General features: G+C 35.4%; 2 protein-coding genes and 2 long non-coding RNA genes across 4 annotated transcripts; 2 read left to right on the top strand and 2 right to left on the bottom strand.

Moving 5' to 3' along the window:
- Positions 1-247: 247 nt before the first annotated feature.
- LOC113310837 (kinesin-like protein KIN-14L) lies at positions 248-8,245 on the top strand. Its single transcript, XM_026559636.1, has 19 exons — positions 248-614; positions 703-869; positions 974-1,129; positions 1,224-1,512; positions 2,567-2,658; positions 2,749-2,820; positions 3,427-3,492; positions 4,165-4,246; positions 4,561-4,656; positions 4,738-4,911; positions 4,986-5,092; positions 5,204-5,382; positions 5,473-5,637; positions 5,765-6,015; positions 6,148-6,311; positions 6,581-7,033; positions 7,196-7,548; positions 7,760-7,938; positions 8,052-8,245. The coding sequence occupies exons 1-19, from the start codon at positions 536-538 to the stop codon at positions 8,117-8,119; spliced, it is 3,192 nt and encodes a 1,063-aa protein (XP_026415421.1). The 5' UTR covers positions 248-535; the 3' UTR covers positions 8,120-8,245.
- Positions 8,246-8,405: 160 nt separating this feature from the next.
- On the bottom strand, positions 8,406-9,739 carry LOC113310838. The gene is made up of 3 exons (XR_003341412.1): positions 9,614-9,739; positions 9,176-9,483; positions 8,406-9,084 (listed from the first exon to the last, which is right to left on the bottom strand). It is a non-coding gene; the product is annotated as an uncharacterized LOC113310838 (long non-coding RNA).
- Positions 9,740-10,413: 674 nt separating this feature from the next.
- Positions 10,414-12,527, top strand: LOC113310912. Its single transcript, XR_003341458.1, has 3 exons — positions 10,414-10,554; positions 11,693-11,805; positions 12,459-12,527. It is a non-coding gene; the product is annotated as an uncharacterized LOC113310912 (long non-coding RNA).
- Positions 12,528-16,525: 3,998 nt separating this feature from the next.
- LOC113310686 (50S ribosomal protein L1, chloroplastic-like) lies at positions 16,526-20,652 on the bottom strand. Its single transcript, XM_026559434.1, has 7 exons — positions 20,118-20,652; positions 19,020-19,199; positions 18,870-18,924; positions 18,280-18,407; positions 17,483-17,566; positions 17,053-17,178; positions 16,526-16,934 (listed from the first exon to the last, which is right to left on the bottom strand). The coding sequence occupies exons 1-7, from the start codon at positions 20,550-20,552 to the stop codon at positions 16,800-16,802; spliced, it is 1,143 nt and encodes a 380-aa protein (XP_026415219.1). The 5' UTR covers positions 20,553-20,652; the 3' UTR covers positions 16,526-16,799.
- Between the last annotated feature and the right edge of the window lie 6,413 nt (positions 20,653-27,065).

Consider the following 27,065-nt stretch of genomic DNA (forward strand, 5'->3'; position numbering starts at 1 on the left):
GGAGAAGAAGCGGAGAAGATGAAATGAAAGGAATTATGTTTAGTTTTAATTGTAATGAATAACGGTATTTTTGTAACTTTGCTCATTTTAACACCCCTAGCCCTTCAAATGAGTCCCTTTAAAATTTGGATATACCCAATCTAGCAAAAATGATAAGGGGCGTCCGGAAACTTTTTTGGATTTTAAAATTTAAATGTTAACGTTACGATTTCCGTGCTTCGATCTGAATGAATTACCGAACCCCAAATTTGAAAAACACCATCTTGATTTGTCAATCCCGCTCCACTCCACTCTCTCACAGTTTTTTCTGAAAAAAGGGAAAGAAAGAATAAAAAATATAAGTGAATCGTATTAATCAGACATCTCAGTGGCTCTTGTTTTCATATTTCTTCTCCCTGGCGATTTGGGTTTTCTGGTAGTTAGGGTTTCCACTCCTTGTTTCTTTCTTAACCCGTTTGCGATAAGAGGAAGCAAGAAGTGTTCAAGATATTCGTAGAACATCTGGCATTTTAATAAAGATCATAGGTTGAAGAAAATGGAGGATAATCAGTCCTCGTCGTCGAGAACGATTCAACATGACATGCATTTGGCCTCAAGAAAAGCGGAAGAAACGGGTTTGCTGTCTTCAACTTTCTTTTGTTTTCTTCTTTTTTCTCCATTTAAGTCATATATTTAATCTCTTCAAATAAAAATTATACACAGCACTGAGGCGATACCAAGCTGCAGGATGGCTAGAGAGCTTTATTGGACCAGTAAGTGGATTATCATCGTCAAAGCATCCATCAGAGGTTGAATTTGTATCATGTTTGAAGAATGGTCTTGTTCTTTGTAATCTAATTAACAAGATTCAACCGGGTTCAGTTCCCAAGGTAAACTTATTACTCCTCAAAGGTCCAAATCCCCAATTTTTATTTTATTTTTCTCATTAGGGATTTGGATTTCATCATTCTCATTATTTTTCTGCTTCAATTAGGTAATAGAAAGCAGTTCATCAACATCACTTGCATCAATATCAGATGGTGGTGTTCAACCATTGCTTGCTTATCAGTACTTTGAGAATGTTCGTAATTTCCTAGTGGCAGTAAAGGAACTAAATCTCCCTGCTTTTGAAGCTTCAGATCTCGAAATGGTAAACCAAGAATTTCTTCCTCACCCAGATTACTACTAATTTGGTCTTTGTTACTTAAAAGACTATTAGTAATTTTTTTCGTTTTTGTTCTCAGGTTTCACTTGTGGGTGGATCAAGTGCTAAGATTGTTGATTGTGTTTTAGCACTTAAAGGGTATCATGAATGGAAGCAGTGGAAAGGAGACACAAGTGGATTTCATAAGCATACTTATGCCGCTCTTTCTTCTAGATCACCAATGGCTCTTTTAGCTGGTAATGCTAAGAACCTGTCACACACTGCTCCTGGAACTCTCTCGGGCCCTCGTCGGCAGTTGGACATGTCGTCATTTGTTATCAATGATGAAACATCATCTACGGAAGCACAAAACTGCAAGACAGATGAAGGTCAGATTTTAATTTCTAAAGTATAAAGTGAGATCTGTCCGCTTTTTCTTTTTCTTGCTTCATGGTCCATAGATTGGGAAGTTTAGTAGTTATTATCTTAGGATTCCATCAAGCATTGTAGTGTTTGAATGTATCAATTGAATATGAATCAAGTTTAGAGGTAAAATTATAAAGTTTGATGACACTCTAAGTAACCGCTTGGAGGTTGGCTTTCCTTGTATCAATCCTTTTGCTAGTTTTAAAGGGTGGGTTCCTTCTCAGTAAACCCTCCATCAAGATTTTTTCAGTGTTAATCCTTTTGACATTGTGGGTTCCTTTTCAGTAAACTCTCCATGTAAGTTGTGGAGACCTTTAAACAGGTTGAGTTAGGAACAGTTTACCTACAATTACAAATAAGAAAAACACATAAAAGATTGTCGGGAAATGCAGGTATTTCATATTCATTTAGAAACATTCCTTTCCCAATTTAGTTTTTAATAAAAAGATCTTTACGTCAGGTTTATTTGTTACTGATGGTAAACTCATTTGACTCCATCCCTTGAAGGAGCAGGACATGGCAGTATTTCACCATCCTTTCAAACAACTAACCGGGAGTTATTATTTGCAAGGGTTCTCATTAAGCCGCTGGTATTGTGTAAAACGATACCCCCAGATAAAATTGCACAAGAAACGTAACATGTGATGTTGAAAAGGAAATTGAGGACTATACTTCACAGCCCTTGCTTAAATATATTGTTTGACATATATCCTAATATAGGTGGACTTTATTATTCTATAGGAATGATGTTATGGAGTATACTGTATACAAATTACAAAACGTGAACCCTAATTAAAAAGTATCAGTTTTAACGATTGATGAATGCTTAAAAATTACAGACAGAGAGATGATTAGTACAATCCAATTGCAACATATATATTCGTGTTGTAAGCTTTATCATGTGTTTCGTTTTCATTTATAGTTTAAATAATGCTGGGTAGTCTATTTTGGTCCAGTCAAAGTTGCTTTGTTGTTTTAGAGACTTCTGACACTTTTGGTTACTTTGTGTTGTTCTAGATTTACTAGTCGGGGGACTTGCTCAGTGCCTTGTCAACATGAAGGAGAATGTTGATCACAATCTTTTGAATTCCTTTCATCATGGAAATCTGGTAATATTAGCTACTAATAACCTCATTATTAAAATTCTCATTCAATAGACTCAAGGAAAACAATGAAGGTTTTGGTTATCTTTGGTACAGGACTCTGTCAAGTTGTTTGGCCAGATAATGCCGAACTATTTGCAGGAACACCAAGTCAATCAAGTACCTGAGGTAACTATATTGTTGCATGCCATATTCTCCAGTAGAAAAAACACAGCAAGAAACTAGTACTGTTTATATCACATCCTATTGTTATACAGTTGTAGCTTACAGCATGTTAAATGAAGCGAAATTTTTAAAAAGAAAGGGATCAAGAAAATTCTAGGCTTTCAACAAAAATAACTTGTTTTTGCCAACTTGGAGCGGTTATTGGTCTAAAATCTTGAACCATTAACATTGGTATTCTAAGAAAGCATCTAAGCTTTCCACTTGAGATATGCCCCTTACTCTCCCCAAAAAGTTTGCAACATGTTGTAAGTGCAACAAATACATTTATTTGTTCGTTTCAGTAATAAATATTTTGAAGTAAATGATTGAATATCTATTCTTGACTTACCGGAAAAAAAAAGAAAGATTGAATATCTATTCTGGGAACCTTTCAAACACATCATTAATAGACGAATCTTAGGCCAAAGTTAAGTGCAGATTGTTGCTTTTGGAAGATGAATCTTTAGAATTCTAAACATGAGCTGAAGCTTTATACTTTCAAAGTCTAATGAAAAGTCAGCGGTTCTTCGTAGAGTTAAAGCAATATATTTTGTTTTATTGTGTTGCAAGGAATGCATGAATGCGGGCAAGTACAAACGCCAGCTTTTACTGAGGGCACAAGAAAGAGAGCTTATGGTAAGATAATTTTCTTTCCTAAACATCTGTCATTTTAAGTTGTATTCAATTATTGGAAACAAAATGTGAACTAAATTCTGAAGCTTGCATATTTTGTTTCGAAGAAAAGCTGTTCCTTTGATGAGTAAAGTAAGTTTGATGTTTGGTTCTGAAAGAATGAGTATTGGTATATGTTTCCCATCAGGAACAAGAATAAAGTTTACATTAATGTTTTAGGACTGAAATACTTTTTATAAAAAAATTGGTATTGGATCTCTTTCCATTGTGCTCTGTAGTGAATGAATTGAGTGTGATATAGAATGGCTAGTATACATGTCATGCTATACATGCTTTGGATGAACTTAATATGAAGGAAAATATGATTTGTTTGATGTTTGGTTTGCATTGAATCATTTTTCCCCCTCTTTCTTATAGTATTTTTCCTTACTCATTAGGATAGCTTGCTAATTTTAAATAAGTCCAAAATATCTTGTTCCAATTATTAATTTCTCGGGCAAACATCTTTCAGTGTTGTTTGGCTGCATCAGGCCTATTTGCTTGTCTCGATTTGCAAAAATATTTTTTCTTACCTGTTGCCCTTGTATTCTGCTTGTTGTTTTCCCTTTAAATTAAAGTTTATCCTGACATTAAGAATGATTATGAAAAGTTTCTGAAGTTAATTAATATATGTAGGATCTCAAGAAACTGTTGACAAGTACAAAGAAGGAAGTTGAAGTCTTACAGGTGCAATTTCAGAGTGATCTAGAACAAATAGGTAATGCTCTCATATGCAACTGGATATGTAATTCATCATGGATGTCGCTATATAGCACCCAAAGTTATGTATGTTATAATTCCATATTAAATTATTAATAGCCTGCCTTCAAGATTTATATTGTCCGTTGCTTGAGACTTATTTGAACTCTAACTTGTTCACTATGTTCGAAATCACTATAACTTTAATGCGCAAGAGCCACTTTATCTTTTGGCAGATATTACCCTCGGTGATCTAAGTGTTTCCCATACATCATTGTTTTCGTTACTTTGTAATCTCAATATGTACTACTACTAATTCATAGTTTGGAACAGGAAGTCAAGTGCAGGAGCTTGCATCTGCTGCTCTTGGGTACGGGAGGGTTGTCAAAGAAAACAGGGATCTATATAATATGGTTCAGGATTTAAAAGGTTGGGTCAGGTCATCAATTTTTTCATTGCCATACTTATAAAATGTGTTGCAACTAATATTTTTAAGATTCTTTTATTCAGGAAACATTAGAGTCTACTGTCGAGTTAAGCCTTCTTTTAGCAGTGAAGCAAAAACTGTGATTGACTTCATTCGAAAGGATGGATCTCTGATGGTAGTAGATCCATTAAAATCCCAAAATGATGGCAGAAAAGGTTTTCAGTTCAACCGTGTATTTGGTCCGAGTGCTTCCCAAGGTAACTCCTTTCTGCCAACAGTTTACCTTTAGTATCTGATGAAGTTGTCACTGAAGCTTATCAAATTTTGGCAGAGGAGGTATATAATGACACCCAGCCACTGATTCGGTCGGTCATGGATGGGTACAATGTCTGTATTTTTGCCTATGGCCAGACGGGGTCTGGAAAAACACATACTATGGTAATGCTTGGAAAGATCATAATAACCCAGTAAACTTTACTTAGATATATTTAGCATGTTCCTTCTTGACGAAGTTCTAGTCCTACCTATTGATTGTTTTCTCCCTTATAGTGTGGCCCATGTGGCTCATCTGCCACCGACATGGGTGTCAACTATCGAGCCCTGAATGATCTATTTAACATATCATACTCGAGGAAAGATACGATGAATTATGAACTGCGAGTTCAGATGGTGGAGATTTACAATGAGCAAGTCCGGGACCTTCTTACAGAAGACTCAACAAATAAGAAATATCCTTTAAAAGTTTTTTTTCATATTTGTCGTCGTTCTCTCAATATATCCCGTTACGAAATTTAGTTCCTTTTCTTAACGATTAGCACATTAGAGATACGAAACTGTATCAGCAATGGAATGCCGAGTTTACCAGATGCTACCATTCACCTTGTTTTGTCTACTGAGGATATCCTTAATCTGATGAAACTTGGTGAGAAGAATCGTGCCATTAGTTCCACAAGTATGAACATTCAAAGCAGCAGATCCCACAGGTTTGACGTTTAAAACTGGTGTGGTGCTACAAATTATGTTTCTTTCAATCTAGTTTCCTTACTAACCAGTTCAGTTATCCTTATCTGTTTGAAAATTTAATATTTCCATTATCACCGTGATTCTCAGTGTCTTGACAGTTCATGTGCAAGGAAAAGATACTTCAGGAAGCTTTCTTCATAGCTGCCTGCATTTGGTAGACCTTGCAGGAAGCGAGAGAGTTGATAAATCAGAAGTTACAGGAGATAGACTGAAGGAGGCACAATATATTAACAAGTCCCTTTCCTGCTTGGGAGATGTGATAATGTCACTAGCTCAAAAAAGCTCTCACATACCTTACAGGAACAGCAAGCTCACTCAACTGTTGCAGAGCTCTTTAGGTTGTTATGTTAATGCAAAAACATCAATATTTGCTCCTTTGAGTCCATAAACTAACTCTTTTGGGGAAACCTCTAGTACACCCATTGAAGTTAATTGAAATTAACTCCCTTCCCTTGTATTCAATAATGTAGGAGGACATGCAAAGACATTAATGTTTGCCCATGTGAGTCCAGAAGCTGAATCTTTGGGGGAAACTATTAGTACACTGAAGTTCGCTCAGCGGGTTTCTACCGTTGAACTTGGTGCTGCTCGCTTAAACAAAGAAGATAATGAGGTTCGAGAACTCAGAAAACAGGTACACTCACCACTTCACGTAAATAAGCATTTAACAGCTTTAACAAATTATTGAATACAAATTTAAGTAAGTGATTCAATTGCTATGTTATTTCATGCTATAAATGTTATATCTTCTAATATTCGGAGGTCTGAACGAACATTATGTGTTACATAAAACATAGATGACAATATGCATTTGTATATATGTGCTTTTTTGCACTAAAAATGTGCTTAATTTTCTTTTCTAGATGACTAGATAAGGTTTGATGATCTAACTAGAATTAACAGGTTGAGATCCTGAAGGCGTCGCTAGCAAGGAAAGAAGAACAGACTGTAAAACATAATCAAGTAAAGGAACTGGGATCTCCACGGCAAATGATATCAAAAGCAATGATCGAAAATACTCCGCCACGATCTCGACGATTAAGCATCGAGAGTTGTACTGCCGTGAAGACAGAGAAGTTTTCAAATTCAGAAAACAGGAAAAGGTTGGAAAAGTCAGTTGCTAAAACGAAAGTAATGACCGAAAATACTCCGCCACGATCTCGACGATTAAGCATTGAGAGTTGTGCTGCTGTGAAGACAGAGAAAGTTACGAATTCAGAAAACAAGAAGGGGTTCGAGAAAACAGTAACAAAACCGAAACCTGGAATCGAGTGTACTCCAAAGCGTTTTCGAAGATTAAGTTTGGAAGGGCCAGCCTATGTGAAGGACCTGCAGTTTAAAAGTTCAGAAAAAGAAGTAATTTTTTCCCTTCATCTTTTCTAGTTTTTTTTTTTTTCTTCCTGACAGTAAGTAATTCAAGCACTTTCATAAGTTGTTTAAATATTAATGGCTTGTAGACCTGTCTTTGTGTTCCTATATTATTCTTATCAAGTTGAACTAACATCGTGTTAGCTGCAGGTTTGTGCTACCATTCGGTGTCAACAAAATAGAGAAACAAACAGTAACGGCAGAGATGAAAAGTCCCCGACAGAGGGTTGTCACCTAAATTTTTCTGCTTCCCGGAGTCTTACCAGTGGGACTTTCAAGAAAGACGTCAAGGAAAGAACTCATCCTGTCCAACACCTACTAAAGACACCTGAGCGTGCAACATGTGGAAAAACTGTGGTTCAAATTGCTACCCCGAGTGATTTTGGTTTTTCCACCAGTAAGTATCAGACTCCCAATGTTGCTAGTGTTGCTAGTAGAAAACCGTCGCAAATAAGGAAGTCGCTTCAGACCATTGGAAAGTTTATCAGTGGCTCTGAGAGAAGGTAAAAAATTAAAAATCGAACTCTTACATTTTCTGTGTAGTAAGACATACAATATGCACTGTTGGTAGTCTATGATAAAGAAGCTTCTGCTGCGAAGATAACAAGTCCTGGGATTTCAAGCATGAGCACAACAAATATGCATTGTCGGTTGATATTGATTTTACATTGTATTATTCCAATCTAACTTCTGAAGAATTTTATAAATTTTCAGGAACCAGCAAGAGTATCAAAAAGAAATACAGTTACCCAGCCATGGGAATGTCAATGTTGATAATGTGAAGTCACCTTCAATTGCTAGCAGCAGACCACGGAGGAGGCAATCACTAACCGGCGCCCAGATTTCAGGAATGTCTCGAAGATCTTCTCTTGGTGGGAAGTCAGATGACTCTTGTAAGATTAATAACCTTGCTAGGAATTGAATCATTGATGCCTCCAATTTATTCACGAGCTCAGAACATGACTCATAACAGTGTTTTCTTATTTGTCTATTTTTAATTCTGCAGTTGCAAATGAGACTCGGAGGAACGCAGTGACACCTCCACCAATGCATAAGGATAAGAGGTGGTTATAGTATTATAGAGATCTTTTGACTGCTGAAAGACTAAACAAGCGATAGACATCTGCTTGCTTGAGCATTTAGGCAATGTCATGCTGACATTTTGGTGGTGACCAGCTGGAGATAGCCGGAGTCTAGTCTGGTTCACAACTGTGTATATGCGATAGGTTTCATGATTTATATTGGAGCATAAATCAGAGCATTTTTGTATTTGGGGATGTTACATTAGTTAATGAAAGGTATGTATGGTTCATTAGATGAGGTTCAATTCTGAAAATTGGATTCAGTAAATGAAAGTTGCAAAACTAATAACCAAGTTCATAAATTACTAAGAACAGAACATAGTAATTAATAATTATCACTAATGCTAATTAGTATGACATCTGCTTATAATCAGAGAGAGGCAGATATCATTCATATATACCAGATTTGATTTTCATTCATTGTTGTGGGCATTCCTTGAAATTCGAACATCGAAGATAATACGGCCTTTCTTCCTTCTTGCAGTCTCATCTAACTCCATTATGCAGGTATCACCCAACTTTAACTCATTTGACATTGCAAATTCACTCCAACCATCACGAAGACTCGTGCGCTTGGGATGACAAAGTTTGACGGGCCACGCCTTCTTTTGTTTACGATCTCCAAGGGTGATTGTATTCCCACAGTGCTCTTCCAGATTGTTACTCCTTACAAATTGTTGAGGAATGTTCTACCCCAAAACAATCAAGGACGTAAAAAAACATAATTGATTAATAAGATAAGGTGGTATTAATTGATGAACTAAAACGATTACTATTTTTTTTTATTACTCGCCAAATAAGGCGAGCTAGGAATTAGGTGTGATGCAGCCATGGTCCTGGTGAAGCAAGGGGAACAGGTGGAATTCTTCGGCGCCTTGGTGTGACTTGTTGATCTGCTCCGAGAATCAAGTCTAACTGTTGATCTGCTCTGAGGATTAACTCTAACAGATGCGCGTCCTTGTTATTAATATTTAAATGGATCAGAAAAACTTAATTATTGTATGTAATAAATATAAATATTCAACTGTGAGGAAATAGATGAGCTTACTGCGTTCATGATCACCACGAGATTTCTTTCTCGCAGATCATACCATCACCATCAGCAGGGGAATCGTAGCTAAAAACATTAAAAAACAAGTCGCCTTTGTGTTCAAATACTAAGAACTCATGAACGTTCAATTCATGGGATTTGACAAACTCTCTCCAATTATCTCCACTGAAGCACCATTTATTATCTTCCTTTCTACACACGTCAACTTTCCATAATGTATCCTTGCTCCTCCTTGTTCTTAGCAAAGCCGTTTCCTTGTCCCGTTTGAGCTCTTTTAATTCAGCACTGGAAGCCACTGGTATCATCTGCAGCACACACACTTGTAGATTAGAGACAGAGAGATCAAACAGGAGTAAGATATACAGTATATATAATCAAGCGAGATAGACAGGAGAACACACAGATAATAGACAGCGAGATAGAGAGAGAGGTTACCAAATTTTGATCATATCCAGGCATCAAAACCTTGAAAAAGTGGAGATTATGTGATCTTGGCGCAGATTGTTACTAGTTCGACTGGATTGATTAAAGTTGTGAAGAAGAATTGAACACTTGTAAATGATCAAGTATGATATATATCTTAAATGTAATGACTAGGTAGGTAGTAAGTAGGTTTCACCCAACACATTTACTCGCATTTAGTGATCTGACATGACGACTTTAAGGCATATTTTGGGTTACCGGCTCGTAGAAATTGACGTTTAGTCCCAAAGTTAGTAGGCTTTGGACGCTCTAATCCTATGCTTCCAAGCCTAGTAATCACTAATCCAAATTATCCCCGTGTAAACAGTTTGGTCCAAAATTGAGACGAGTTAGTCCAAATTTACACCGATTCAGAATTTTCTAAATTTTTGCGGTATCAAAATTATCCTTTCAGATTTAAGATGTATTGTTTCGATTTTAGATCTCAAAGTTCAGGAGAGATTCAGAGAGAAGGAGAGGGAGCGATAGAGAGAGACCGAGAGAGATTTTGGAGGAGATTTATTGGATTAACTCGTTTCTTCTCAGCTGCAAATCCTAAGTCTGTCGCTGAGCCTCTCTGCTGGGATTCATTTTTGAATCTAATCGATGAACTCGAAAATGATTTTGATCTTTCTAATACCGAAATCATATAGAAATTCGTTTGTTATTCATTTTTTTGTCTTTTTGTTTTCTTACTTCGAATTGTTTCTGTATTTGAATTGCTTGTTGAGGAATTCAAGCTTGAGATGTGGCTAAAATGAGGAGGAATTACACGGTTTCTCTCTTTGGTTTGTGGGGAATTGAAGTTTCGGTGTTATGGGTCTATTGGATTTAGTTTTAGGTGTTTTGTTTATTCGCCGGTATTAGGTGGATCTTTTCTTCTAGTTATTGAGGAGAATTAAGTTAGTAATAAGGTAATATTTCTATACCTTTATATTGAATTTGTCTGTGGATGTTGTGATTTTCCAGGTTCAAGTTGATCTATTGCATCTGCTTGTATTTTCCAATTTCTTGCTTTTGATGTGAATTAATTAATTGAGCTATCATCATAGATAAGAATCAATTATGTGCAGATGACCCCTCCTAAGTTGAGTCCTCTAATTATTCTTCTTGTGTAGCTATTCATTATTTTGTATGCAAATTGTTTGTTGTTGCTAGTAGAAAACATTTTGGAGGTTTATTTGATTGAGAGTTAGGTATTAAGGAAAATAAACCTTGGCTTTTTAGAAAGATAAAGATGGGACTGTATAAATCAGGAGAGAACTATTTAAGTATTTCAATTTTGAGCTACGTAGTTAGAAATGAAAATTTAGGTTCACTGAATCACTTAGATGTCTCATGAAAACGAGATAAGAAAAATGGAAATGTGAAAGTGAGATTGTCACATTTATGCACAGTGTATATTAGCATTTCTTCTCGTTTAAGTTGGCATTTAAGTTGGTTACATTACGAACTGTAATGTTTAATTCATACGTTCTTATCATTGTAGCCAAAAATGAAAATGTGTTCGGAGGCATATGTTAAATAGCCATATGAAATAGTAGAGAAATAGGATCTTGCTTTAGTGCGTTGACTATTAGACTTACTTCTAATGAATTATGATTTTGGTTTGTAATTTATAATGCTATTCAATTTGATGTATTGAGCTCATTTTATCTAGGACTATTGTAATTTTGACTACAATAGATAACAATTAGGTGTTCGTCTTTTGTTGTGTATTTTAGATGTAACAAATAGGTCCAACCATTGAGAGCTATATTTGCAGCTGACGGAAAAATTACGGATAAAAATCTTATTTGGTTTAGGGCCTTTGGGCTAGAAGTTCAAATTCTATGCTTTTGGTATGAACTTGAAGTCATTTAGTACATAGTATTATTAAATTTGACACTATATATGGTAATGACTCGGAAATGGTCGCGTTTTTTTGATTACTAATTTCTGGGGAGAGAGTTTTTCGTGAGTTTTTAGTTGTTTATCATATGGAGTTTCTCTTTTACATGACAAGGGAAGGTATTCAGTGAGTTGACAAATTTTATGCATCTTATTTCGCAGGGACAGAACTACTCATGTAGTTCAAATTAAATTGATGGCTAGTGGCTACCTCAGTGGAAGAGATGATAAGACTCCGTTGCAGGTCAAACTGGATGGTGTTTCCACCATTATTGGTAAGATACGCTTGTTTTATTGTTGTTGTGACCTTTGCAGTTTTAGTGCAGACCTTATTTTCAATTAAGATTAGGGATGGAACTCATTGGAGATGAATTGGTAAAGAACTTTGTAAATTAATACCAGTACCATACTATGAAATTAAACCTTCTTCTTTGTATTTTAAAGCTTATATCTATAAAATGAAGTTGTTTCCAGCTATTTTGATGCACTAAAACATGAATAGCATTCCTCCATAGTGTGTCTGAGTTCGGTGAATGGATGATTTCCAAAAATGGAACTGTCAATCAGTTTTTGTATGACAAACTACAAAAGGATAAAATTTGCAGTTTCGATCTTATTTCAAAACCAAGGATGGAAATGTTTGGAGGCTGAACCTTGATTAACACTGCGATGTATTTCAAAATAAATGGTTCACCTATTACAGTGATTTTATTTTCTTTTTCTTTGGTCTTCTCTTTTTAGTCGTAAATTAAAAATAGCCGACCTAATATTTATGTTAATGTGTACATAATTGTACACCTGTTTTTTTTAGTGTTTACATAGTTGTACACCTGTTGATTGTAAATGTGTACATAGTTTTACACATGTTGATTATTAATAATACGGAGCTGTATTATAACCTGATCGAAAGACGACATGTTTCTTCTAGTGGGTGCTTCAGGCCTTGGGCGGTTGGGAAGGTGAACTTGGTTACTATCACCAGCTTCTCGAAGACGACATTTTTAATAATTCGACTTGGGATCAGGTAAGAGACCTTGAGTTCCTGCTTAAACTTTTATCTACTTTCTTTTAGAAACTGCACTAAATGCAGATTGGAAATATCGACAGGTAAGTCCATAAACAAAGTGCTTTTAAATAATGTCACCACTGGACATAATATTTTTAACTGATAATTGATGATTCTATTTTTCATTTAGATTTTGTTTCTCCTTTGGTTTTTGTTCTGCTCTTGGAGTTGGAGCATTTTGTGACAATGGAACTTTGTAGACCTGATGGAAATATGCTATTGAGAAACGAGTATAGTTCGAAAAAAAGGTAATCAACTTTTTTTTTCCTCTCTTATAAATCTTTTTTTTTATGCTTAAAAATTGAATTGTTGATGTCCGGATTAAATCTTCTCCCTCTTAATTTTCTTAGACCAATACGATGTTACCCTTAATGTTTATATTTTATTAGTACTCTCACAATCCTAAGTTATTAGCCATAGAATCCACATTTGCATTTTATATTGTTTTTACCTTTTACAAAAGATCAGTGCGCGAGCTTGATATTCTACTATTTTCATGTGTACATAGATATACACCCGTATATTATTAATGTGTACAACTATGTTGCCTGCAGATTCCATTTTGCGTTATTGCTGGTTGGATCATGAGGCGCCCAATGGACCTAAATTTCCAAGTTTTTGAGACAGCTACACTTTTTTATAAGACTCTTTGGTGTAGCCTTTCTGCTCCAGGTTTGCTCCAAGGTGTTGATTAAGTTTTCACCAATGGCCTTTTGTTTTGAATTCTTAATGTGTACATAATTGTACACATGATGATTCTTAATGTGCACATAGTTGTACACATGATGATTCTTAATGTGCACATAGTTGTACACCTTGTTGATTGCTGCATATGTTTGTACACCTGTTGATCATTAATATGCACATATTTGTACACCTTTTTGATTGTTGCACATAAATTTACACCTCTTGATTATTTAATGAGTGCCTTGTTAATTAGTTAGATGCAAGTCATATGTAGGCCACTTTTATTGTACTCAATTTTATGCTTTAGATGCTTGGATTTGTTCTAATTACCTAATATTATCAATTAGTTCAATTACATTAGCAGAAATTATGTGGTGTATTGTTAATGTTTGTGGAGTTATGGGTCACTGGACTAGTTAGTAATGGTTTTGTAATACATTAAAATGCATTCTAATGAATTTGTTGGATAATGAACTCGTCGTGTTCAAAACCGCAGGTCAAATATATTGAAATACAATTAGCCAGCAGCTGAAATGAAACAAGTTCGACTGTGAAGGGGATCACAACATTATCCCCAATATTTGTCATCTTCTAGATCAGTTCAAGGAAGAAATCCCATTGCAGGGAGAAGAAGAAGGAAATTGCAGGCCACACCCCTAGTACTTGTAAGTTAATTTTACAGGTATTGAGTTCTAACTTTACATTATTTGGCTCATAATATCGATAATTGTCAATACAGTATGCTAGAATTTCTTAAAACTATCATCTTAATGTGTACATAGTTGTACACCTGTTGATTATTAATGTCTACACAGTTGTACACATGCCGATTATTACTTGGTACAGAACTATATCACACCCTAATGCACTTTTTACATCAATCGTTTTGGTTTTATGCATTAATTTAGAGACTCATAAGCTCAAAATAGTGTACATAGTTGTCCGCATGTTGATTATTTTGGTAGGTGTGCGCTTGCAGAACTATATTTTATATATACGAACCAAAAATTAGGGAAAGCATTAATGTGTACAAGTGTTGGATCTTTTTGTGCTATCTCAATAATATATACATGTTTTTCTTGTTAATAAATGTTATATAAACGGTATATTAATGATTCAGTAGAAGGAATGGTGCAGTCGAGTAACTGGTGCTATTGAGATGGTAAAACTCTAAAGTGGTGATCTGGTGAATAAATATGAAATGCCGATGGAATTGCAAAGATGAAATCTGAAATGTGTGATGTTGGTGGTACAAAGGAGCAGGAATTTATGTTGTTGTTGAATGGGTAGTATTGCTGCAGAGAAGTGCAGCTGAGATTGGAAAGCTACAGAAATGCATAAAAAATTTGAGTTGAATGGTTGAGGTGTTGTAGTTGTTTGCAGCAGTAGGGTTAAGAGTGGTCGAGCTGGTGTTGGTAATGATTTTGGGTTGTGAACAGGTTGTATTTTTTGTAGATGTGTACATGTTTGTACACCAATGTAAACTAAGTTTTTTAAAAAATGAGAATTATATAGTCATATGAGTACTCTTTTTGTAGCTCTCGGAAAGAGCTTTCAGAATATATAAAGTTTGCGAATTTTGGACAAATGGTTCGAAAGATAAATTGATTTTATTTTATTTTTATATTATTTAGAACTGCTGACATCATCATGAGTCATTTTGGACTAGACTATAAATATTTGGACTAAATTGTAAATCAGGAAGGTTATTTGTATACTTTCCATAAAAAAAGATTAATTTGTACCTAGTTGAATGAGTTAGGACTAACTAGTATATTTGGATGGAATTTTGGACTAAATCGTATTTTTCCCTACCGGCTTTGGATTCCGAGTAAACACCAATTTAGGTTCAGGGTTCACGGGATAGTTTTTGGGTCGCATTACATTTTATGATTTTAGGCCACGAAGCGATCGCGGTTGATTTAGGTAACTCGGCAGACTTTCTATTTATTTGTGGGAATTAGTTTATGTTTCCTTATTTGGTTGTGTTTAACTCTCTATAAATACATAGGATTTATTCATTCAATATTACTAAGCTTCGGTGGCTAATCAGCAATTCAAAGGATTTATCACTTAAAGAAATAGGGTTTCGCGGACATCCAGATATTATACGTATAACTAAGAAGAAAGAGCTGGATCCTCCTGATACCTCGGTGAAGAAGAAACTTGAAGAGCGCCTCCCCAATGATCAAGATAGTTCTGAGGATAGCGACACTGATAATGATGAACAAATTTACGTTCCAAATAAATCTCGTTGGTTGAGGATATGCTTGGTTAAATGGGGAGTGAAAGATGATGATGCACTTAGATCCCAAGTGAGAGCTCCAGGTAATTTGTTTGAAATTTATACTGCGGGTTTTTATAATGAGGATGGAGATTCTGGTTGTGGAGCTATTATAAGAGATTCTTGTCATAGACCAATAGTTGCAAGGTCTAAGGTTATTTCTCAAGGGAAGTGTGTCTCACCATTTAATCTAGAGTTGGAAGGGGTTGCTTTAGAGGTAAAACTTGCCAAGGAGTATAACGTTTTTCCTTTCTATCAGTACTGCCCTTCAGATTATGTGTCTCTTTTTGTTATGCAAAATTGGAGTCTGCAGAGCAGGTGTTACTGTAGTGGCAAATGGGAAATTGTCGACAGTCTCTGTAAAACTTGTTCGAAAGGGTCCATGTTTCCGGAAGACTATGAAGACCATGAGAAGGCTTTTCAAGTCATCCTACATATTTTATCGGATATCTCCCAACTCAAGAGTTGTGGTCTTCCTTGGTTCCATGTGGGTTCTGGTGGAAGGAACGAAGCATATCTTGTTGCGCAGCTTGGAGAAGATAAAGAGTTGAAACTAAAAAAGGAAATTGGTGAACCGGAGGATTTATGGAAGACTATCTATGAAGAAGTCTTTGGTCAAATAGCGAGCAGCAAGTTGAAACTTCCCGCAATTTATGGAAGCACAACATTTGATGCATGTTTTGCTTAGAAATTTAATAGTATCTGAAAGTTCCATGAATTTTTCTTGTAAGAGCTACTATTATAATGAAGAAAGTGGTTCAGTTACTAATGTGAATTTTATGAGACTTGTAAAGCTGGAAACCAGAATATTTTTGTTCCCCAACGGTACTGCCTCTATGGAATAGTCTTTTGCTTATGTTCTGTTGTACACGGCAATTAGAGTTTATAAATTTCCTGGTAATAACATAACAAATACAAAAATGAAAGCTTATTTTTGGCACCAAGAAGAAAAGCAGTCTTACAAGTTAAATAATGATGACAACAATATTGATCAGCATAAATACAAGAAGCTCCTAGCAAGGAGGTCCACTGCAGCAAAATATTGGACCAGATTACGTGTTTATGTCTCCCTTTTTTGCCGATCCTAGTTTTTCTCTCTACAACTTGGTTCCTTTTTGTCTGGCTTATATTTACTTGTGCACAACATCAAGCTCTAACATTGACATTGACAGAGGTGACCCTAAACTACATTGCAGATGAGGATACATACTTTCTAACCATGACTCATGTCCTTATGCACGGGAAAGCTTGAAATCGAGCATTTCCCTAATATTAAGCCGAAGAGAAGGGCCCATTGAGGAGCAAATAAACGCACTTTTCCAATACACTCCTTTAGCACCTGTTGGCTTGTTTACTTCCACCGATTTCTGCCACATTCCAAAAAAGCCGTAAGCAAGCTAAGTATATAGTACATCCAGGTCGAGTATCCACTCATCGGCTCGTGTAAAATCATAGAAAGAGACAGGGATTTGAATATAACATTACCACTGTAGCAAGCAAGTTTATGAGAAGATCTTCCTCAGAAAAGTCTGCCTTTCCAAAAGGTATATGAACTATTCCAGTTTTATCAGCTCTGAATTCAACCTTTCCTTTCTTGAACTCCGATATAGCCTGAAAAAATAATTTGTTGCCAACTTCAGTATGTGCAGGCATTATTTGTCACTTACTCTTAACCCCCCCACAACCCATACACACACGCTAGCCCAACCTCTATTCTTGATCATTGGTTCCCAAATTTTTCTTGCAGTAAAATATTGTTCCCAAATTTTTCTTGCAGTAAAATATTTTCTATAACTGTTAAGGATGTTATGACTCTGTTAGGATTAAGCCACTTCTTATCGGAAATCGGCAACTTTCAAAGAGTCAATAATGTGCCTTTAAATTTACATAGTTTGTGGAGTAGCAAAGTCCGTACCTGAGGTATATCAGCTGTCACAGTACCAGCTTTGGGATTTGGCATAAGCCCCCTTGGTCCCAATATCTTTCCAAGGGCAGCAACCTGAAACAAATCGGAAAAAAAAAAATCAAGATATAAGCAAACAACTTTTCTGTCACCGACAAAAAATACTTAGACCTAATATCCACACAAATCCAGATATTTATCTTCACAAAATGATCAATAGCTTCAGAAAGATCAACAACAAAAGACTATTTATTTTCATAAATTCTTCTTATTTCCAGAGCTTTGGTTTATCAAGGCTGACAAATTTACATCTAATTGTTAGCATTCTTGTGAAGATCATTTAGAAGTAGGGAATACTTGAATGATTCTAATGAAATAGCCTGAGCTCGAGTTTTTAGCACAACCAACCCTACATATAAATGTCAAACTACGGTCAAATTGTCTGTTTTCTACCTTTCATGTAACAATTACACACACACATAGAGGAATAGATCATATGCTGCCACTGAGGGGGGTAATTTAACTCTCCGGAGAAACCTTTTCCGTACAACATTTTGGAGTCATCTGTCTGCTCGACTATAGAAAAAAAAAATCGTGCCTAGGAAAAAGGTGAAAATAATTGATAACCTTATCCAGGAGTCAGTTTCAAGGGAAGAACAGTGATTACCCAACCCCAAACTTTAGGGGAAGGGAAGGTGTCATGATGACATACTGGCGATAATGATGATGATCATTCTTCACCTTCATTAATTGGACGATGATATAAGAGCAGTAGAAAAATAATAACAATAAGTCTTGCAGAGCAGCACCTTAGGCATCATATCTGGAGAAGCTATCAACTTATCGAACTCCATAAATCCTCCCTTGATCTGTTCAATCAAGTCCTCCCCACCAACTATATCAGCTCCTGCACTTTTTGCTTCATCGACCTTTTCACCTATTCGACATTCAAGTTCACAAGTAATCAACAACATTAACAAATATAATCTGAATAGACAGCTGCTAGACTGCTAGAACAGATCATCCTAACCGGCGAATCTCCTGGATAATGTACATCACTTGAGTACTGTCCACTATTATTTCATATAAAACTTTTTGTACTACTTCTCTAGTTAGTCATGAGACAGACTTAACCTCTAGATTACTGCTGCTGTAAGGAGGTTATTGAGAAATTGCACTATAGAAGAAAGAACGATTAAGCTATATGATATGGTCAGAACCTAAGATGTGTTATCTGTGTATTTGTTTTGTTTCACTCCAACTATTTACTTTCGATCACTGTTCAAGATTTTGCTACATGAAAAGGCTCAGCCCTAATCTTGTTTTTCAAACTCAAATGCAAGAAACCACATGATATTTTCAAACTTAAATGCAAGAAACTAGTAAGTTAAGTACACACCTTGAGTGAGAACAGCAATTTTAACTGTCTGACCAGTTCCCTTGGGCAAACTTACCTACATTGAAAATGATCAAGCAGATTCAGTAAAAACTCAGACAAAACTCAGAGGTTGCTAATTTCCTAAAAATCTAGATGCTCCAAAAGGCATACCGTTGCCCTCAGCTGCTGGTCATTGTATTTTGGGTCAATGTTCAGACGGAAATGAGCTTCGGCGGTCTCTATGTATTTAGTTTGGGCCATTTCCTTCAGCAGAGATATCGCAGCAGGCAAGTCATACTCCTTTTTGTCGTCCCTAAGCTTTTGAATTTCCAAAAATCTCTTGGACCTTGTCTGAAAGTTAATACAGAAACACAAAAGTTAGAAGACTCAGATTACTCACAGCTGAATTCAAGTTATGTTAAGTTACACTAATGTACACGTAAAAACACTGAGAGAGCTGTCTTAAAAATACAAAAGAACTACAAAATGCCTGTAGAAAAAAGGGAGAGCATCAAATTTAGTGAGTAAATTAAACCCGTTCTGATATACCTGAAAACATTAGAACTTCCTAGGAAACTAAGTGAATATTAGTAAAAAAACAAACGAAAAACGAACTTGTTTATATAACCATTCACTTTAAGAATTAAAAATTAAAAATCTACTACAATGATATATGCCGCTTTAAGAACACCATCGGAATGTTCAAAAGATGATCGAACATAGCCTCCAAAGAAAGCCAAATTGAATAACACCTGTGTTCATCTACAATTCCAGAAAAAATTGGTGTATAGAAGTACAACACCGAATAGGCTTAATCAGATCAAGCGTTTATATTTCAAAAGGTGAGTTAGCTTAGCTCAGTTGTCGATAACTCTCCTGTTTCTAGTAGCTTGATATCTAAGGGTATGGCTTCCATGCTCCTAATAATAACTAGTTGGGATTCCATGCTCCTAATAATAATAAATTTCGCCTTTTGAAATTATTACACTTACTTTATAAAAATATATCACTCCTAATGTCTAAAGAGGTAAAGAGACCGAATGGCAGCAAACTCAACTAAAACCCAGAAAGTATACAAAGCTGAAACCCTAACAAGACAAAAATTAAACAGAATCCAAATGCACAAATATAAGAATCTCATTTCTGAATTGCTGAGTTTGCGCGAGGAAAATGAGCGAACAATTTCTACTGCTAGAAAGAAGAAAAAAGAAAAAACCATGAAATTTAATAAGGTGATCTAGAAGAAGTGGAATTTAGGTTTTGACTTACCCTATCTCTTTTGAGAGGTAATGCCGCTTTTCCTTTCTTAGGCTTGGAAGGAGTTGCAGAAACAGCAACCTTTGGAGACCCTTCCACATCCTCCTCCTCTTCCTCATTGACATTATCCTCAGATAATTCTGCATCAGCTTCAGCAACAGCTGCAGCTGCAGCTACGAAATTTGATGAAGTTTTGCCTCGTCTTATGATTGAACATGGATTTTGAATCCAATTACATGATGTTTTTCTAATAATCCCATTCTTCTTTGCAACTGAAGGGCAATTGTAATTATTACAGATAGCGAAACTCTTTAGAGAAGAAGATAAGAAAACTGGTTCTGATTTTAAGAAAGAAAGTGATGAGGTTATCTCCGAATAAGAAGAAGAAGATAAAACAACTGCAGAAGAGGCATAAGTTAGTGTTGGAGAAGAAAATGAAGATGCCATGTTCGAATTGAGAGACAGACAGACAGAAATCCGGAGTCTAGAGAGGGTTTTGAGGTTTGTATTTTCTATCCGTTTATAAAGATAAGGCAGCAGAGCCGAAGAGGAGATGGCGAGTTCTATTATTTCTTAACTGGATAGACAATCCAGGGCGACGTCCAGCAGGGATTAATAATTCACACATGGCAGACAAGTGTGTATTGTATGACTGTGAAAAATGAATAATATTTTGTATTTATTTTCATTTTATTAAATGGCAATGCTATTCAACTCCTCCTTTTCCACCTACATATTCACCTACTTACAATCTAAACTCCACGTCTGGAGAATAGCGAACCCCACCTTTACCTGAATGTGAATTTAAATCTAGATGTGTGGTTTAAATTGTAGGGTGGTGGAAAAGAGGGAGTTGAATATCATTTATGTTTTTAAATCCCTTTCAAAGCAAATTTTGGGAGTAGGTCATAAATAGGAACGAGAGCCATAAACGTAGACAAGTAGAAAATCAAAATGTTTGAGACGATAAATTATGTAAACCTGATTGTATAGAAGAGTATTTGGATAATTTCACAAATCAATATCCGAGACCAATCTAGTCGTGTCCAAATAAAGAGGATTCGAAAAAGTATGAAACTTGTTATCTATTTTTTAAGATTCGAATTCTATAAGAACAAGTCTCGTAATTGATCTTAATTAATAAGGGCTTAAACTATCTAGATTGATTACGTACTACTTGTTTTATCCTATTATAAAGATAAAACAATAGAATGTAGGAAAGGAAAAAAAACACAAGACACCAAAATTTTTATCCTTGAAAAAACTCTACATGCAAAAAAATCTTGGGACCTCGTCTAGCTTTGAATACTGAACTATTAAGCCATTACAGACATTATCCTATTACCAGACTTTGACTGGAATATAGTTGAGATCCCCCGGGACCTCGTCTAACTTTGAACACCAAACTATTAAGTCTTTACAGACATTATCCTATTATCATGCTTGGACTGGAATATAGTTGAGACCGAATCAACCCTCCAAGCAATTCAGCTGCAGTCGTGTTCTTTACGTCTCTTGAACCTCGCAAGACTCTACGCGATTGATTCCCTTAGATGACATCCTTTACAACCTAAGAGTTGTTTCAACCTAAGTGAAGACTTTTGATATCAGTCCGCCTCAAACAAATAAGCCTATTTGATTTCCCTTTTGATCATTTGATCTAGGTTTGGAAATATGTTTGCAATAGACAAAGTCCAGCAAACCCCAGGGATCTGGAACACTTACACTCGGTTAGCTGAAAAGCCTGGATAACTAACCACCTCTCAAGAACAATCCAAACAAATCGAAGAAGAGTTTAGGTATCTATCTAGAGGAATCACAAATTCTAAGACGAAGAAAACTTTGTGATTTCTATCTATCTCATTCTTGATCTGCGGTAATAAGAATCTCAATGATCAATAAGAACAGGATCCGGAGAAGAAGATTATCAGGTAAAAAATAATCATACTGGGATTCACAAATATCTAAGTGAAGTCTGTAAGTCTTAACCTAATTATTCTTCTCAACGGAAACCTAGGTTGTACAGGACGACTTCATCAAGCAGCTAGGACACAAAAGTGCCAGGGATTAAGAAACCATGTTGCATGAGTATCTCTATTTATAGATTTTCAAAGACTCTACGTAGCTTTGGATTCAAGCTAAGATAACTTGAAATCCAATCAAATACTTTCTCAATTTAGATGAAATTTTTATTATGAATTTATATAAGCATGTGAGAAGTCCTCCTTAAAATTACACAAAAGAATACACTATGGCCCAGGGTTTTGGAACCGTGTATAATGATAGTTCGTATTGACAGATATGCATTTTGAACTTTCAAAGCATAAGTCATGTTCATTAACACTCAATACTTAATCCATGATTCACAAAAAAAAAGTGATTTAGTGAACAAAGTTGTCTTAGAAGTGTTTATGAGAGTTGTAGCAATGCCAAACATATTTGTGGAAATAGTTTATGAGCATCTTCTTAGTTCAGTACTAGGTAGCTATGCATAGGGGTAAACATACCTACAGGCCAGTTCGTGAACTCGTGTTGTTGGGTTATGCGTACCGGGTATGTGTACCCTTATCCATTCATGAACTCATATCCCAGGGGTACGCATAGTGGGTATGCGTACCTATCCCACTTTCAGAATTCAGACTACTAGGATACGCGTACTGGGTGTGCATACCTACCCCGTGTCTAGCTAGAATTCATTTGTTCTGAAAACTCTCTTTAAGAAATTCGAAACATTCCTAATTGCCATAAATAATAATTTCATTGCTTGGGCGATTTCCAAATGATCAACTTGAAACAAAAATAGTTCATGGACAATAAATTGTTCTTGACCAAGATTATTAAGTATCTATGAACATTCATTACTTGAATCATATTTCGAGAGATTTATTTGGACAAGCTTGACTCGGAATTTCTTCTTTGTAATATTAAATCAACTAATATTATACAACAGTGTATCATAAGATAAAATGATACATGCCATGAGTATATAGGATGGTCCAGTTTTCACATACCTCTTTGTTGATGAAGTTTTCCAAATGTCTTTGTCTGTTCTTCAATCTTCACTCTTCGAGGGTTATTCAGTAATGTTTGATACTTCAATACCATAATCTAATCCTAGTCCGAGAATTGACTTTAGTAGACTAAAAATCAACATATGATATTATACATATAACATTGACAAAAGCTTAAGATAGCAAAACTTACGAGTTCGACCAAGCAATGATCTAACAAGTTGGTAGTGTCATCGGTAGTTGCAGTTCTTCGAATTTCTCTTCACTAATATCCACTGAGAAGCTATCACCTTGTAGGAGGCTTTACCAAACGGAAGTTCGACAACCGTCCCTAACCAACAAAAAGTTCCATTGAAAAGTACTCCAGACTATTCATCATAAATATCAAACACATGCCAAATGAATTACATGTTTTTCCATGAGTTTGATTTTAAGGAATACACTTGGACTAGATAAATTTCTCTCTATTTTGGAAAATATATAGCGACTTATAATCGTGGTTTCGACTAATGTTTACCAACTTGTACTTGTATGTCTTTCCATCATAACCAAAACCATGTAATCTACCACAATCGTTATATGAATTCTGATATGGATAATCTCTTATATTATTTTATACCCATATTCCATAGAAAAAAATAAATACAACTGATAATTTCATCCATATATTAAGCCGTTACATTAACAAACAATTCAATCTCATGTTTTGAAGATTTGTAAGGGAGACACATTTAAACAACAATAACAACGATATTAGATTTACTCGATATGACAATAAATCAGAACTTGTGGAATAAAAATCATACTCGAATTTACTTTCAAGTATTGGACAATAGTTAATAAGATGCATTTTAACAAAATTAGGGTCTGAAATTTTTTCAAACCAAGACTTGCAAACACATTTACATACAAATATTGATTTCACTAGTACCCATAAAAAGATCACGAGGTAGATCTTTTCTGGAATGCTTGGCGTGGATCCTAATTTATTACAAGAAAAAAAGTATGGAAATCATTTTTTTTTTACAGAATCTCTAAAAAGTTTATTATATTGAACTATCGATTATGGTACAAAAATATACCGCATATATTATAATTTTGAGCACAGTCTGGCCAAAGTTAATATATAGTGTATATGGTATATTGGAATGCCAAATTTGGCAACTTCAAATGGAAATTAGTCTTTTACAAAGTCTCTTAAATGAGCATTGTATTTACAATGTTACCAAAATATTACACATATGTTATGTTTTTGCATGCAGTGCGGCCAAAGCTTATATAACTTATATGGTAGTCAGTAAATTTTAAATGGTTAGCTTTCATAGAATATCTAAAATATTACTATACTTATTTTATCCATAATATACCAAAACGCGACATATATACATTGTAATTTTTTTGCATGGTGGGCCATTGTTAAATTATAGATTACATTTTGAATGAAAATATTCAACGTAAATGAGATGATGCCTCGTTAAAACCTTGTTGAGACGATAAAACCTGAAACGAAGGAAAAATAATACTACAACTTTTGACGTATTTATGGATACCAACTCAACTGATGAATATTACAAAAAACAAGCATCAAAACAGAATGTATAGTCTATTTAATAGAGAAGTTTTACGCAAGCATAATTTTGAAACCGCGGATCAAAAAAAACTTAAAAACTTATGCTGCTTAAACATGGATTTTAGTGTTTTTAAGGACTCTTTAAGAGACATAAAGTTGATATCATCGATCAACTAATCCAGATTTTCGTACTTTGCAGAACTTCTTAACAACACTTAAAGGATTGTTCAACCTGGTATAATTGAGTCAGGTGGATGCATGTATGCTATGGGCCAGAACATGATAAGTGCATATTTCACATATATTTACTGTCAATTCCATGCTAGTAATTTCTTTTATTATTGCTAATTATTGTATATGACGTTTGTTTTGTCTTATTTGTGTTTCATTAGGTGAATCATCCAAAAGAAGTGGGTTTGTACTTAATTGCGCAAGGAAAATGAGTTAGCTACAAGAGGAGAAGGGACAAATACCAAGTGGAACTTGTTCAACTCTAGGATTTCTTGCTATCATCTTGAAGGGGACGAAAATATGAAGCCAACGACGAAAGAATGAGGTTAATCCGACATCGTATAAATTAGTTATGGGCGAAACGAAAAAGTTAAGCTTGTCAGCCTTGCAAGACTGGCAGTCGAATGCCGATTTACTAAAGGCACACGGCTAAGATATGTGGATTAGTCAGGGCAGACTCTCTATATAATAATACCAGCAGTTTGTGTTTCTTTGCCGTCAATGGTGCCAGTTTCAATGTAATGATGAAGATCGATGTGATGGTAGAGTTGCGGGAGTTTGAATGGTTGTTGCTTGAGATATTAGAAAATTGAGTGATACTCGAGTTTGGCAGAGATGGAAAGAGGTGTTGTTATACGTGTGCTGATAAATCTCGTGAAGGAGTATGTAGTTTGGCAGAGAAAAAAATGTCTTGGTACAGTGAGATTCGAAGAAGATGATGGAGCTTTGACTGCTGCTGATGCTGCCATGATGGATAATGAAGATATAATTGTTGTTGTAGAAAAATGGTGCAGTAGAGCTGTGATTGATGAAAGTGGTGACTATATAGAAGAGCGACTCGAGTCTGTGATGAAAAATGGAGGGGAACTCGAGCTTGGGATGAGTTGACCGCAGAGAGAATGAGTTTAGTGGCAGGAGGGAAATGGTGCAGCCATTAGCTATCATTGATGCTGACATTAATAATGTCGGCAAGCTGATGGAAGGAACTGGTAGAGATGGAGGTTGTTGTTGATGGAGTCTTAGAGCTGTGAAGAGTTAGAGTTCGAGTTCAGCTAAGAAAGACTCGAGTATGCCAGTTGATATCAACGACGAAGATGGAGTTGGCAGTAATGTGGTGCTGATGTTCCGATGAGTTTTAGAAAACTCAAAAGTTCAGAAAATTACGGTGAAACTTTTATCGAATGATAGCATCGTTATCGTTATTTTGTGCTAACATCGGTGTGAAGCTATTATTTGCATTGCAGATTATTTTCTAGGTGGATCCTCAAAGTTTTAAATTATTGGTATATGGGGAGGTTCAGCGCGACAAGGTGAATGTATACTCCATTGCGTTTCGATATTTGATCTCTCTGGAGGAGTAATATGGACGAGAAGATAAACGGGTAGACGACTTTAAACCAAGCGCTAAATGGGAGGCAACTCATAAGTTTTGTATCTTAATACATTTTATTTTTACTTTTTATAGTTCTCATATCATATTTTCATCCCCATGTTTAATTTCATAGAGTCCGAAATCTATTTTAGAAGAAAATTTTGACGAATACCTTTTCGTCAGAAAAATTCAAACTGCACGTAGTTCAGTCCAGAGACCACTGTCAGATCGTTTATTTAAACACTGTGCCATTTTGACACTTTGTAGAAAAGACGTATGCGAACAACTTTTGTGAAATGGTGTTTTTCTAGATTCCTCACCAATTTGTACAATTTTTGCGTTTTATCTGTTGTTACGTCAGAATTCAGAATTTTCGATTTTGCACGTTGAGGACAATGTGAAGTTTAAGTGTGGGGGAGTATTTTGCATATAGAGTTTTTAGTCTTCTTAAGTGGAATTTTTCAAAAGTTTTTGTAAATATTTGCATGAAACCTCCAACTTGTAGAGATTTTAGAATCACTAGCACACTTTTATCCATGTTTACGTACAAAATACTCACCGCAATAATGGAACTTAGAATTGCTAGAGAATACTACACATTAGGTGTTATTAATCTTTGAGAAAAGTCATTTACTGTTTGTGGCTCAACTTAACCTTGTCGGTGGCGAATTAGGTGCTGGGAGAAATGCATTATTAGAGAGTTTATCAACCTTAGTGGAGACTACCTATTTTCACATCAATAGAGGCATCAGACTTTTAATTTTTTGTAGTTGTCT

Source organism: Papaver somniferum, chromosome 9, assembly GCF_003573695.1.
Source record: "Papaver somniferum cultivar HN1 chromosome 9, ASM357369v1, whole genome shotgun sequence".
In the NCBI taxonomy this organism is placed as follows: Eukaryota; Viridiplantae; Streptophyta; class Magnoliopsida; order Ranunculales; family Papaveraceae; genus Papaver; species Papaver somniferum.

Coding starts and splice junctions, on each gene's coding strand:
- LOC113310837 (XM_026559636.1), top strand. CDS start 536: ATGGAGGATAATCAGTCCTCGTCGTCGAGAACGATTCAACATGACATG. Junction 615..702: donor AAGAAAAGCGGAAGAAACGG/GTTTGCTGTCTT, acceptor AATTATACACAG/CACTGAGGCGATACCAAGCT. Junction 4,912..4,985: donor TGGTCCGAGTGCTTCCCAAG/GTAACTCCTTTC, acceptor AAATTTTGGCAG/AGGAGGTATATAATGACACC.
- LOC113310686 (XM_026559434.1), bottom strand. CDS start 20,552: ATGGCATCTTCATTTTCTTCTCCAACACTAACTTATGCCTCTTCTGCA. Junction 19,200..20,117: donor TACCTCTCAAAAGAGATAGG/GTAAGTCAAAAC, acceptor ATTAACTTTCAG/ACAAGGTCCAAGAGATTTTT. Junction 18,408..18,869: donor AATTGCTGTTCTCACTCAAG/GTGTGTACTTAA, acceptor AATGTCGAATAG/GTGAAAAGGTCGATGAAGCA.